The sequence below is a fragment of the Strigops habroptila genome, chromosome 2 (genome assembly GCF_004027225.2).
Source record: "Strigops habroptila isolate Jane chromosome 2, bStrHab1.2.pri, whole genome shotgun sequence".
Taxonomy (NCBI): Eukaryota; Metazoa; Chordata; class Aves; order Psittaciformes; family Psittacidae; genus Strigops; species Strigops habroptila.
Window position 1 is genome coordinate 17089748 of NC_044278.2, and position 15635 is coordinate 17105382.

The 15635-nt window shown below is 40.8% G+C and overlaps 1 protein-coding gene across 13 annotated transcripts in view; it reads right to left on the reverse strand.

Annotated features, from left to right (window-relative positions):
• The window catches only part of BBX (BBX high mobility group box domain containing), a 147281-nt gene that overhangs the window by 50893 nt on the left and 80753 nt on the right, over positions 1-15635 (reverse strand). For all 13 annotated transcript variants that reach the window (XM_030471466.1, XM_030471460.1, XM_030471458.1 and 10 more), the window contains 3 exons: positions 9592-9762; positions 7992-8234; positions 1755-1956 (listed from right to left, as the gene is read on the reverse strand). In XM_030471466.1, coding sequence (XP_030327326.1) covers positions 1755-1956; positions 7992-8234; positions 9592-9753 — 607 coding nt within the window. In that variant the 5' untranslated portion in view covers positions 9754-9762. The remainder of the gene's footprint in view (positions 1-1754; positions 1957-7991; positions 8235-9591; positions 9763-15635) is intronic.

Here is a 15635-nt window from a genome sequence, read left to right on the forward strand (position 1 = left end):
GGTTCAGCTACATTTTAGTTCATCAGCTAGTATACAGCCTGCATTTTAAAAGAGGTTGGGCCAGATAGAAGAGTCAGAGTTGAACTGAACTATGACAGTAAGTCAAGGAGAGAACAACACAATAAAACATATTTAGCACAAACTAGTATACAGTTGATAAAATGGTAATCCATGGCAGATTATCTTGTCATGATTTGGATGCTGCTGACATCTCTGTCAGAAGCTGTTGTTATTTTATGAGCTATTGCTGCACTCAAGAAATAGCCAGTCTTCACTGGCTTGAGGACTGGAGTGAGACCCCTATGAATCACTATACTCATTAATCAGTCTGTAGTAAAAAAAAAATTAAATAAACAGAAACTTCAAAAAAGTCACATGTAACACAAAACAGCCCTTTTCATTCAGAAGGGAATGGCTCTATAGATGTAACAGATTAGAGTAGTTCCTAATTAATTCTTAAGTTCTCTGTCCTCTACTCTGACAGATAATGTTTCAAGATCTCTCTCTACTCAGAAACTCTACATTTGGATAGTCTAGCAAGAGCGCTGGGGGATAGCACAGAGGTAGACCATGACCTATGGCTTGTTCTTTATGTTAAGTCAATAAACCTTTAAGGAGCATAGAAATTACTCCTCTGATAGCAAAAGCAGAATGGGATGATAGGACTTGCGATTTTTAGAACTGGCCTCCCATATATCATAACTATGTAGCATGAAAAACTTTATTTTCATCACATTTCACAGTTCCTGCATAGCCAGAAGGAATTTCATTACAGCAATTTTCATACCACTATACTAGCAAAAAGGTATACACGCCTTTTTATCCCTTTTTGTCCTTTTACACTTGTTCCATAAAACCATTTTCCACTCTCCAGCTCACAATCTCTCCAAGCAGAAAAGTCCTATCTGCCACACACTTGCCTTAAACAAAGTAGGATAGAACAAACTTTCAAATACATCAGTATTTATAAAATTAGAAACTTTAAACCACAAAAAATTAAAAAGGATGGTGGGGGAAAAATAATTTTCTATCTTGACTGTTAAGTTCTGAAGCTGTCAATACTTAACAGTAATGTCTTTGTATTTCAAGGTCATAATTGCAACAGCTCTGCTATTTGTGGGTATCAGTGAGAGATTATCTGCCTTTCACCAGTTCAGGCAGTCCACCTACACTTATTAATGGATTTGATTTTTCTTCTTTGAATGTTTAAAAGTTAGAATGTGCCCCTCCAAGGTATAATGGGCAGAAGAGTATATTTTAAGTAAAATTAAACTACACTTCTCTTGATTTAAATACGAAAATCTAGCTCCCACTGTATATTCATCCAAAAGAATGTCAACACCTTCAACTTTATAGGTGACCATAAATCAATTACTAAACATAGTACAATGCTCTATGAAACAGAAAGAATGCACAATAATCAGAATTTTCCTTTTCCACTAGAAAATGAAAATCTCTAACTGCAGCTAAACTGGAATTAAAAAAAACCCAATCAAATCTGGACCCCGAATGGAGTATGGTTTATGATGCCACTTATCTGCCTTCAACTCCTGAAAGCAATCACGCAGTAAGGAAAATTTTATAAAGTTGTTATGCAGAGGTTTAACTAGAGTCTTGGCAACTTAATTTGGAAAATGAAAGGTATTTGTACTACAGTACCATGCGCAGTACAGAAAAATGCAATTCAACTGCAATGCCACATCCTCAAACAAAACGAGGATGCTACATGTGAGTAACACAGACGGAAATCTCACCTGCCATCCCGAAGTTAAGCTGTGGCATTTCTTCACTTTTTGTCGTCACTTTCCTTGGGCTTGGTAAGTCTTTTGTAGCATCTGATGCAAAGGCCCATAGCTTTTTCCTGTTTGTTACAGTGGATGTCTGGGTTTTTACAGGTTTGTTTGTAGTGGGGCACCACTTGTACCCTGGATTTGCCTTCATAAAAGCATCCTTGTACTAGAAAAGAAAAGGAAAATTACCAGTCATGATATTATACTGTTCACAGGACAACAGAGTGCACTGCATGTAAGAGGATTTAATACAGTAAATAATCCTTAAATATCTTGATTTTTAACAGTTTAATCACATGCTCACAGTCTGACTGCCAACACAATTTAGTAAGAAGAAATATTAAGATAGTAGAGCTGTATTTAAAGGTGGGTTTTCTCTTTCCTCTCCTGAGGGTTTATCAGCCAGAGCAGGCTGAAGTCCTGATTCTGCAAACTGCTCCCCAGTCCTTGTATGCTCACTCTCTGAGAAACAAAGACAGCTATTTGAATTCTTTTGCAGGTACAATCTTTGTTTACTTTCTAGCTTGAATGAAATCAAAACATACATTTAGCAATAAATGCAGCATGATGCTCCTTACTTTGCACTCATTTTTCTCTAACGGTTCTGTATTTTAGAATATTTGAGTGTATGCTTTCCCAAACCAGGCACCAAAAATAAACCACTCATTTTCAGTACCATCTCATTTTCAGTAACTTCCAGTACATCACCCCAGTGTTCCTTCTAGAATGTACCACACTTCATGGCTGCATAAAATAAACTGGGCCCATTAAAAATTTTGTTTGGCCTTGAGACACAGCACACATACCAGTTGTTTGCTATATCCTTGGTATGTGGCAGCAAAATGAACAAAGCCAGACTACACATCGGGGGTGGGGAAAAAGGTCTGGATCCTACACATTTTGAGGTGTAGGGAGAATGATGGGGATCTATTTTATTCACAGAATGCAATAGTGATGTTTTCCAAGTGTCCTGCTGACCAGACAAAACAAGATTTTTGAGCGTTAACAGCAATTAAAAGAGCTCATTTCAGTATTTTAAATGTGTTGCTATGCAAGGTGAACGGGCGAATCAGAGGAACATGCCACGCATTCCAGCTGCAAATGTTTGCCTAACAACTGATAGGGGTGTACAGCACTGGCTGCTGTGGGAGCCTACCCAGTGCGTACCAGTGCTCACCGCAGGGAGACGGAACCCAATATCTCATCCTCATGCACTAGGTAGATCTCAATGGCGTCAAACAACCAAAAGAGCAGTTTTATCCTGAAGTACATGGCAGGGCAGCTGCAGGAAGTTTCTTCCATGATTACACATGTTCCCACCCACCCAGCTGTCACCAACCCCAATTATGGCAGAGAGGAGCACCTATGTTTTATGTACATGCCTGCACACAAACACATGCAGAGTGGGGGAAAACGAAGTCCCTTGGGTATCAAATACAGAAACAGCACTGAAAACCTTGTTCTCTGATAGAGAGTCACTGCAGTGCTTTCCCAGATCAATAAATGGCATGCCTTGTGGCAGGATCGCCATCGCATGTATATTGTTTACTTTCATTTCCATCTTAATCTATTAGCTGGCACTTGCTACCTCCAGACTGTAGCAAGGATAAAAACTTTTCAGTTTACAAGAAGCACAGCACCACATGAACCTGCTGTGTGAAGTCCTGTATTTATAGAAATGGCTATAAATAATAAAAATCTGCAGGGACTGCTGACCTACATACATGCTGTGTTTTCTGAACAGGGTGTATGTATTAAACCCGCAAACTAAGGACCGTGACACCTCTCACCTCACTCCTTTTCCTTTTCCCTCAGTTTGGTTTGGGAGCTCAGTACACCACAAAAATAGCCTGGTAGAGGGAAGGGAAGGGGAGGGGGTAAGGGAAGAAGCAGAAAGGAAATACACGGCAGAGCAGCTTTGCCTTCCATTGTTAAAGCCACAGCCCACTCACAAATCATGTTTCAAGACTGCAGAGTGAAAAGCACAGAATTGCTAGCAATGAGGTACATAAGCTCTTCATATCAGCATTGCTGCTTTGAGTAATTGAATTATTCTATGGAGCAATTTGACAAGCCAACAGGCTGCCCATCAAATGAGAACCAGAATGCATGCCATTTGCAAGACAAGGCAGCAATAAGCTTTTAATCAGTTTCCAACAAGAGCAATTCAAGTGAGCTGGTATATTAACGGATTTTTTTCCCCTGCAAAGCAAAGAAGTGAGCACTAGCTGTACTCTCTGAAAGGGAGGGAGCAAACCAAGGGAGGACAACTCATCATCCATTTTCACTGTTTCAACACTCAAGATACACAAAAAAAGAAAATGTAAGAAGTCAAACAATCACCAAGAAGTACTTTTACAAAATGCATAAAGGGGCCTGATCCAAATCTCAGAAAGACTTTCAGGATTGATTTTTGTGACTATTAGACCAAGGCCCAAAATGAAGCGATAGATTCTGCTTGCCAGGTCATGAGAAGATAACTTAAATGAGCTACACAGTAACAAGAAAATGCCAAAGACAATAGTGAAGCTTACTGTTTTCCTCCATTCAACCAACTGTGCAGTAAACCAACTCAGCATACCCAGCCTACGGACACCTCTAAAGACACTAAAGAAAATAAAGTCCTTACCCTGCAATGCAAAGACACCACCTTGGTTCCCACACAAGCGGCAGGGACAGCCCAGCAGGGCCATGTCCCACAGTTCCAGGTAAGGTAAAAAAGCACAGGATATGTTTGCGGGATTGGTCTGATGTATCATTTCTGGTTTTTGAAAGCCTAGGGAAAGATGTGGTATGCAGCAGGACCAGTTTGAAGCTGAGGTTAAAAAAGGTGCTGCACTTCAGTGCAACTCCCTGAGTTGCTTTCATCACCAAATAAAAAAAAGGTTTGCTTTCTCCAGTGAGGTGGAAACAGGAGCTCGCAAGCATATTGCAGCTACACCTCATGGCAGCAGCTAGCACGTGCTTAACTTTAAATGTATGCTTAAATCCCACCAACTGGCTATTAAATGTCACATGAATCCCAGACATCTAACAAAAAGAAAAGAATTCCCCAGAAAATCCTACACTCATTTCTCACTCCTGAAGGACTCAGGGTTCGCATTACACGTTGTGGTCCATACGTCACCCAGTGAAGTTGCCAGACTCCAGCCAGCAAGCCAGAACATTTGCTACCTTGTACCCCAAGGCGGCTGCCAAAGCAAGGATACCAAGCTCCCAGTCCAGCTGACTGTACCTGTGAAACCACTGGCCAAACACTATGGGGAAGATAGTGCCCCTATGAACAGCATTGAACAGCAGCATCCTTGGTTTATCAGGCTGCTCCCAACAGGAAACAATCCCGACTGCCTGGGTCTTGGCGATGCAAAGTCATATTTAAAAATGAAATGTTTTCTAGCAAGGAAACAGGACTTGAACAATGATAATCTCACTGGATATTTTCCAAGGCATCTGTATATTCCTTGTAAGCCCTGTAAGAGTTAACAGAGGACCACTCCCCCTATTATTGCAGTAACTAAAAATGCTGGAGCATATTAATGAGTGGCCAGAATTCATTTTCCCCTCAGTGAAGGGAAATGCTAACAAATGGCAGGAACACTTGTGGTTTCACTTGGAGTATTTACCAACTACTGGGTTATATCCTAGATAATGAAACTTTCAAAGTTAAGTTGATCTAGGAAGTCTGCAGGATACAAATAGAAAGCCTGCTCCTAAAGCAAACACCAGCAGAAGCTGACCCTGAGCTCTGGAGGCACAGCATCAGGTCTCCAGGGCAAGTGTTGCTATGAGAGAGCATAAGCCACAAGACTGAAAATAGAAGGAGCATGCGGCCAGTTCTTCTAGGTAATTAAAGCACCCCAAGGTACAGACAGGTACATAATGGGATCTTCCTAGAGTGCCTAAATGAACTATAGACCTGATTATCCTCTTCGTGGGCATCAGGGATAGACGTTCAAACCACTAGGAAACTTCTCATAACTCCACTTGGCAAAAAGTTTGGGTACCTCACAATCTTCCAAAATCCTAGATCTTACATACAGCTAGACATATGTAAGTAAATACACAAATGCCTTGATTTGCACACTGCTGAGATAATCACTGCTGGTACTAAGCAGGTTAAGAAACTTGAAAGCTTCTTGCTTGACGCTTGATCTAAATTAAATGGTTTTGTAAGCTGTGGCTTCAAGCAGTAAAAGCATTCTTGAGACTATAAAACAGCAGGGGTTGTAGCCACTGTAGTAGGGACCACTTCTGTCAGGGCCATCTGTATTTCTGGAGGAGCAATTCAGATGCTCAGGCTATGTGTTGTGGGGGTAGCAGATATGACACAGGGTCCTTTGGGAGGTGTTTGCCCTGCCAGGGCAGTGGATAGAGGTTATGCAGTGAAAACTGGAAGGCAAAGGGCTCTCAACAGCTACATTTAAGTAACAGAAGCTCACCCACTATATTTTAAACATCAACGAGGTTATACATATAGATACTCAAACAGAACATTATTGGTACAATGGCAATTTTATATCCTTCCAAAAGCATTCACCTTCTTGACTTTTAAATGAGCTCTCCTTAGGAAAAAGAAAAATACCAATAAATGGTTTGCACTAGCATTGACATTAACATCTTTTTGACAGTCGCAGCAGTAAGCCTAACTACAAAAGCGAGTGTTAAAACAAAACAACCGATACACACACAGAGAATAGGCCTGTTGGTAAAGAAGGCCCAAATATATACAATAGCACATTATAGCTGCTAATTATTGTTGTAACATACAACTGTTCAAAGAATAAAAATTACACTCTCTCTTCTACACATTCTTGGAACTAGTTGTAATGATGTAAACTACTTAGATTTATTGTTTCACTTTGACGTTGAATATGCAATTTGTTCTTCATGCCAAGAAAAATAAATAAATCACTACAGGAATAATGATTTCTACAACAATATGATTAATAGTTTCAGATCTGTCATTTCATACAGAAGTTCTGCCATTATTTTTCTCCTTAATGAATGTTTCCTCCAGCAGGACAAAAGGTTAAGAAACACCATCACATCAGTTTTGTTTCTTCCAAAAATTATTTCTCCATTTTCATCTTTCCTTCCTCTGTATCTGTACTGCACCTCCCAATTGCTCTTTTCCCACACATTTCAAGAAGCATTGCTAATTTATAAGTCGGAATGCAGAACAAATCAATAACGGTTGGACAAAGCTGAAACTTAAGTATTCTGACGCTGTGTCACAGGCAGCGAATTACAAACCCTGCTTCAAAAAGAACCTGCCATGCAGAACACGTGGCTTTTCCTGTGGACTTTTCCATGCTCACATGAACTACTGAACAGCCAGGCCTTATGCACTTGCATAAGGTAATTACAGGGATCTCTTTTGGGGTGATGTTATCAACCTAAGAAACCATTATCAACCTAAGTGCCTCTCTCACTCTGTTAACGATATCTGCAGCCTTCTTGGGGTCAGCTTAGCCAAGCAAACTATTTCTTAAGAAGCCTCACTTAAATTTCAAACTCACATAAAGACATTTTTTGAAATGTAGGGGAAAATCTCTTTTCCTTGCTCCCAGTTAAGAGACTCTGATTACGTACTGCTCCCTGATTTGGGTATTGGACTTCGACTCATCAAAGTTCTCTATCAGAAACTGGTTAACAATACATAGGGAGAGACTAATGAAACTTCATAGAACACTAATCATTTTTTAATTCCTTAGCATCAAAGGTACAAAGGTCAATATCTGTTGACTATGCTTTTTATTTGGTCCACCTGTATTATAATAGCAATCTGTATTATCGATAGCAAAAGCACAGCTTGAGCCAAGTATCACTAGTCAGCTAACACCGAACTGTATGTTACTGTTTTCAACAGCCACTATCCATGTGTTAATGCTTGTACCACAGGAATTATCACATGATATCTGTCACAAAGTGCGTATGTATCAATATTTGTATCTTATTTGTACCAATGACTACTAGAGCTAGGTTAGTTTGTGTACATAGACCACCTTCCTTTCATTCTGGTCCAAAGGACCAAGTGAATCAAAGCAAGAATAGCAGCTTCTCTGGGCACCATAATTCCACTGGGGAAGCTGAGAAACTCAAGGAAGAGAAAGACTTCACAGAAAACATTTAATACACAGAGAAACAGAAGACAAATATTTAATGAACTCCTGTTACACCTACCATTCAGACAGAACATACCTCCTTGGCCATGTCAGTGTATTTCTGCTTTTCTTTTGGATCTAGAACAGCCCACCAATCTGCCAAGATCTTGGTTGCGCCACGATTATCGAGGCGAGGGTGTTCTTTTCGCACGAGGGAGCGATGGCGCTTGCAGAACAAGAGAAATGCATTCATTGGTCGGCGAGCTCGCTGCTCTGAGGACTCGTCATCTTCGGTTTCATCAGCATCCTGCTCTAAACTGTCAGCGCCGAGAAGTGGCACCTAGCAGATCCAAAAGAGAACGGGTGTAAATCCAGTTATCCATACTTCCCATGGAGACTGAGAGTCTGTGTGTGAACAAGGGAGATGCACATGGGTACGTGACAGACACAGCTGTCTCCAAAGGCCATCCATTCTGTCCAGAAGATCCAGAGTTCTACACCAAACCTCCTCACCTGACGGTCCAAGGTTTATTCATGTTCGCTGCAAGATTTAAACTCTGACTTGCAAGTGAAGCAGATTTCTAAGCTGAGGACCATTCTCTACTGAAGGGGCTGGAGGGAGGAGATCCTTCCTACAACCCAGAAATCATCTCAGTGGGATGAGGTGAGAAGGGCTGCCTTGGACCTCAATCACGTGTGTTCACAACTACAGAGTGCATGGGAAGGAAAATGCATAGGTAACAGTTGTTTCCCCACCTCCTGCCATTCAAAACTCAGCCTGTGAGCAGTGCTGCAGTGCAGACACTGCCCAGCTGCCCAGTCAGAGGGTAAATCTCTCAACAGAATATACTTTCAAAATACATTCCCTCCACTTATAGGACAGCATATCATTCCTACAAGGGATGCACCACAGACATCTAGTTCTGACTGAATGAAACGAATTACTGTATGAAACAGAAAACCATCTTGTACCTAAGTGAAACACTGCTACTTTATACCACATTGTGAAAGTGACCTGTAAGATCAACAGAAAGCACTGGCAGAGGATCAGGCTCCTCCTTATCCTTGTCAAGGTCACTCTTCCTTATCAGTATATGGCTCAAGGCAGTCTCCTCAGCATTGTCCTCTCCCTTACTGCTTTAGGAAGGCATCAAGGAGATGCAGATATGAATGTTACCCACATGATGTAAACCTGATGTCTCCATAACCCAGTCTCACTTCTTGTTACAGAGGATGAGTTAGCTGTACATTTGTGAGGTGCTACACTGTGGGGTCCTTACGTCAAAAGGGTAAGGCCAGCATCACTGAACAATAACAAAATACCAAGTGTTAAAACCAGAGACAGATTATTCCACCTGTGCTCTCAATATTCTGGAGGGTAAGTTGAATTTCACATGCAACGATAATAAAAATTCTTGACAGCCTTTTCCTTCTTTTTCCCTTTTAATTTTTGTATTTTTTTAATCTTAGAAATAATAATAAAAAATAGAAAAGAGTTTTCTCCAAGATTTTGAATTTGCTTTTTTTGAGTTATTTACTACTTGCCTTTACAGCCTTATGAGCACAGCTTCACCTCTTTTTATTTTCTATGCTTCTTCATAAAAAAGAACAGCAAGAAGCAACCAAATAAAAACACAGCCAGGGAGAATGTGATCCACCATTAACCTTTTATGCGCAAAGCATCCCAGGAAGTCTACCTTATCAATATCTTCGTCCTCTTCCTCTTCTTCCTCCTCTTCAGAGAAGTCAAGGAGTTTTTTGGCAAGCAAGGGATGCCACTGAAGACACTTTCTTTTTGGTCGCTTCCCAGTTCCTTCCCCTTCTGTCGAATGATCCTTATTCCTACTACTGCCTTTCATTACTGTGACCTGTCGTGCAAAAACATTCAGAAGTTCACAACAAATGCTTAGACACAAAAGACCACCATATAGATACTTAAACAAACCAGTGACAAATACATGAGGCATTACTGCAAGACTCTCAGATGAGATTCTAGATATTTATTCCAATTATCAACAACAGCATGGATGTACCTTTTCCAATCTTAACATTTCCACCCTGTGCCTCAATTAACTAGCAGCATACAGTTAAAGAGCACGAAGCAAAGACACTAGCCATTCCAGCTCACAAATGGGCTCCTGTCTGAAGGATAGCAGAAAAGCCCTCATGCTTCCCTAGATAAGTGAGTGAGAAGCTCCACGGCTCTCCCACACCTCTGTCCACTGTAGTTTTTTCATGTTTTGCCACTGAAAACATCAGGGTCTCTCTCTTTTTCAGCAGCATGACATATCGCCAGCCACTCATCTGGTAATCATGCACTTATATATAGCAATGTTGATGTAGAACCCCATGACACTATGAGCTAGGGTTTCCCAAGTGCCATTAAAAGGTGCAATAGGGATATCTGACTCCCTGCCCAAGAGAAGTGAATTTTAATACATGAATTTGAAGCAAACAACCAGAAGTAGTTACCCCGACACTTCCAAAGGACTCATCGACAAGAGCCCTTGCACAGCAAACAACAAGCACCTGCTGAATCAAGTGCATCAGAAGGTAAATTGTATTTACTTATGCACCTATCTTGTGTGTGTGTGTGTCCTTATCTAAAAAAGTATGTCACAATTACCTCTCAGTAAAAATACATGCTTAACACACATTAACTACCAGTTTAAGGGATAGTTTAAGAGATCTCCTACCCAAGTAAGGGGCAAACAAATATGTAAGTAAATAAAACCAGTACATCACACCTAAGTACTGAAGCCCGCAGCCAGCAAGTGCTGCTGGCACACAGTCTGGTCCCTCATAGCCTTCTGTTTACAGTGTGTAACATCAATGATAATCCTGACAGGGGCATGGCTGGCTTTCCAAGAAAACAACACGAACATCAAAACAAACTGAACCTGGAGAGTGGTTAGCCAGCTAGATCTTTATAAAGCTGACAGAAATTGATGAAGTCTCACAGGGGCTTCTCGCCAGCAGGATAAAGAAGCTGGGCTAACTGCTGGTCCCATAGGCAAAGCAACTCTGTTGTTGACTCTCCGGAGAAGAGCATGAAAAGAGGTCGAGCCTTGTAGGTGCAAGGCCACATCGCATTTCAGGATGCTGCTTTCTGCAAGATGCCTGCTAGAGCACTAATGTTTCAGCCTACAGCAGCAGAAGGGAAAGCTGTGACACCTGCACTTACACCGAGCCCTGGTGCCACAGTTGGGGTGAATGTCTCACCAGAACCACCTCACACAGCAGCTACAGCCTATACAGCTCTGGCCATGCTCCTATGTATCCCACCCATTTAGCGATCACTAATTCCGATTCGGCTGATTTCTTCCACGTGTGTTTCTTGTTGGTTAACTCACTCAACATGTCCTTATTTGCAGCAGAAATGTGCATAAGCAGCCGCTTTCCCTGCAGACCCCAACAGTGCAGAAAGCTGAAGGACCTTTAAATGTTGCTTGCTAGAGGAAACAACTTAACTTCAGAGAAAGCAGGTTCAGAAATTTTAGCCTACATTTAAAAGTGGCAATTTCCTCAATGTGTATTAGATTTTGGTAGTTCCTCCCTGCTCGCAGTACCCAGCTCCCATCAGTTAAAGATACCCTGTAACTTTGTAGCACTTTGCCATTACACTCCACACTTTGCTGTCCCCATCACAACACTTCTACCCGGAAGCATTTAAATTCCAGTTTCATGGCACCTGCCCTTCTGTTCATTTTCTGTAACCAACTTCTATCTTTTCACCGAGTATTATATAGCATATAATCAATCATGCACCATTTCACCTAAATAGTTATCTGTGATTTGCAAAGCGGATCCAAATACACAGAAATAAAAACCTTGGCTTGAAAAGAACAAGTGTGGAAAAACCAAGCTGCAATCCAGTATCGCAAAATGCAAGTTTGAAATTGTTTCTATCCCACCGTGACCTCCACCGCACACCACACTGCACTGTGCTCCCCATCTGTCTCTCTTCAGAAAGTGCTGACCCCTTATTTGCTTTTGTTTGGGGTATTTCTGGACGCAAATCAACAAAGTAGCTGAGTTACTATTTGAGTAGGAACTTCAGCTCCTGTGAGTAGCAGAGATTTGTTAAGTCTCACAATTTTGTTAAATCACTGTAGCCAATAAAGTATGTGGCCTATTTCTGAGCAGGATAAATGCACTACAACAGGAAGACAGCTACTCCAAGCCTTAGCACTGACTCACCTAGGCAAGCTAAGCATATGGTTTCTGCCTACAGTCAGACCTAAGTAAGATGAGTATTACTGGTAGCCTTCTATCTTGTTATTGTGAAACTAAATTAACACTGGAAGAGTGCTCCTCCTTTGCAAAGCACAGCTGAAGTCTCAGTGCTATTTCAACAACAGCATCGCCTGTAGCTGGCACCTCTCTGCCTGCTGCCCTTTGAAAGATGAGCAAGAAAAAATTTCACAGGACTTAAGTGATCCCCATGGTGTATTCTCCATGTTCTCCATCACCCCTGAGGCCCTGCCTATGCTCTACGCTGAGCTTGGCAAGGCAGCAGAGACCCCAAGCACCAGTCATCTTTCAAACCCCAAAGGGCTCTCAGTACATTATGGCACTTTATTATGACCCAGCTGACAAACAGTTTTTGTTTTCTATGCATGAAGGTCAGGTACTGAGCACCCAGTTACCCTTCAAATACATTAAAACTGAATTAACCAAAGCTTACTGCACATTAGTGCTGAAATAGAAATGTACGCTCAGCTTCAGGAATTCAACTGATGTTCATTAGGTCGTTTTCTTGAATTGTGAACCATTTTAGCCTAGTCGCCACCCTGAAGCAGCAGTTCTACTATAGAGAGGCTTTTAACAAGATAGGTCGTTACCCCATCAGCTGAACGAGCATTTAGGAGATCCAAGACACAGAGTAAGCCAGATCCTGGCTGTTATACAGGCACCATTTACTAGAGAAAGACACAGTTGCTCTTTGCTTCCACTTCAGAGTGAATCTTTGTAATGGTCAACAACAAAAATCCTCAGAATTTAACCCCACTGATGGAAGGACTGAGGCCACAGACTGACTTCAAACTTCACTGACATGGTTTAACCCCAGCTGGCAACTAAGTACCACTCTATCCCAGCCAAAACCAGAACATTTACTTCTACAGCACAGCCTGGAAGCCCTGTGCCCCTTAAGTATGCCAAGCTATGTACTCCATCCTCTACACCGTCTCTTTCCTGTAAAATAGGTGTCATTCATAACATGAACAGCACCTATTCTTTAACATTTCTGAGCTTCCAAACCCTTTTCCCCCATTTTTGCTTATTCCAGAGACTTTCTTTGGTGGTTTTTTTTTTTTTGCTGATGCCTCTTCTCAGCCAAATAAAGATTGCCAGAAAGAAAAATATTCTAATTCTCTATTACATTGCATGGGACTTTTCCTCTTACAAAAATACATGCTGACATAGTGTGATGAACTTGTTTTCCTTTGGATTGCTTCATCTTCCAGATTAATACCCCCACTCTTCATGGGTGTTTCTGTTAGAATTGTTGATATTTTCACATACAATCATATAATTATGAGAGGAGATGTCCCACAAAAAAAAAAATCCAGTCAAATGCAAAACACAGCTAAAATGGGCATTTTAATTCTTTCCTTTCTTTTTTTTTTTTTTTTTTTGTGTGGAAGATTTTGGCAAGACATAACTACTTAGGCAACACACTCCATGGTCAAGTGAACGCATGTATGATTAAAAGACAGCGCAGGTTTTACTGCCATTATTTCCTTGTTGAATGGCAAAACATCAATGGAATCCATTCAGTGGACTCTTCAGATTCTATTTATTTATCTGTTTTTTTTCCCCCCTCAACACATCATCAATAGCGTGTTAGTTGCTTGTTTTGTACAGGAGACCGGACGCTGGCAGGCAGAAGCAAGCAAAAACACCAGATCCTTCTCTCTCTCTCAGGGATCCCTGAGTGCTGGCAGGCATCCCACCAGCAAGCTTTTGAAAAGAGACTTGGACCTGGACCCTGCAAGAACTGAAGCATGTATTTAAGCTTGGCAATTAAGTAGTTCCATAGAAAGTCACAGAACAAATCATGGGCAGTTTTTGCTGGATTTGGGGGTTAAAAGTATAGAAAATACACAGCACCCAAAGTGCAAAGTTTGTGATAAATGGAATTTATGAACCATATCACAAAATTTTTTCCTACAGTATCAGTAAAAATGTCATATGTCTTTTAAGGCAGATGTAATGGCTTTTAGAAGTTAGCAAGCGGAAAAAAGAAAATTAAAAACAGCTAACAAGATTTTAAAAGATATTTCTCAGCTTAAGGATGACAAAAAAGTGACAGACACTAGAGAGAAAGTAGGAATATTCCAACAAGACAAGACAAAAGTATGGACAGCTTTGCTTAAAATAAGCTACACATGCTTTATAACATCACCAGAGGATACCTGTCAAGGCTTACATTCATGTTCTACTGACAGCAAGAGATACCTTCAGGGTGATGTTCCACACCTACCTTTAGTGCAGATACAGATCAAATGATACAGATACCACACCAGAAAGAAAAAAAAAGTAACTTTTTTTTTCCTTTTTTTTTTCTTTTCTTTTTGGTGTGCTGGCTCTATTATTTCCTTTCTGGTCCTGGAAACACTAATCAAAGAATCACAGTTTTCTTGGATGTCTTATAAACATGTATACCTAATAGGGTTTCAGAGAGAAATAAAATTAAGATTCCTTATGAGACAGATGGTAGTGGGGGAGCAGGGGAGAAGAATGAATGTTTATGTTTTTACTGTATATGTTTCTATTTCAGTTCCACAACTGTATGCAAGTTGTATTTTTCTAAGTGTTCATTAACAAGTGTTATTACCCAATACAGACAAGTGACCAACTTCTGCAGTCCTAATTTTGGGACTATCTCACTCCACAGATGATCTGTCACCAAGAATGCCACTAGTGTTTGTGCTGCACAAGCTGCAGTCACCAGGCGTGCCCCAAACTATGTCCACCATCACCCAAATCCTTATAAAGGTCTTAAAAAGTAACCAAGGCACATGTTCTAATATAGGCTAGACAGAAAACCAAGAGCTCTGGAGATATGAATTGTGACTATGGTGCTCTCCCTGCTGGAAGGTTCTCTGTGGAAGCATCTCTGAATGTTAGCAACACTCATCGTATTTCCATGAGGACAGTGGAAATGAATTCTGTTTTCCTGTTACCTTAAAGTCGCATTTCCTGGAATCCAGCTGGGCCCTCAGCTGAGCCCATGCAAATTACTGGTACAAAGTTTCAAGTGTATTTTCCACACTTTCTGCTCTGTTTTACACTATCCAAATTCTCTACTACTTTATAAAAACAAATACCAAAAAGAGAAAAGAGAACCAAACTATGATACTAATGGCTTGGTGTTTCGGGGGCTACCAAGTTAGTGACCTGAGCTGATAATAAAGAAGCAGGAGACTGGGAAGTAAGTTCATCTTCTCAGAAGTCTAGCAGGCTGAAGAGGTATTTGAATTTCCAAGTAAAAGCAAAAGAAGATTGCAGTAAAATACACCTACATGAATACATAAAGCTTTTTAAAACATAAATTTCTTCTAGCTCTGGAATAACTGAAGCAGAATATTTCTATAATGAAGGACAAACACTAGCTGGCACTAATTACTGACCAGTCAGTGAATATACTCTTTACTGTTTCACAGTGGAAAGCCATTAATGAGCTTTCTAATTTTCAGAGATGTGATGGTTTAATGGGGGACATGCTGAGACTCAA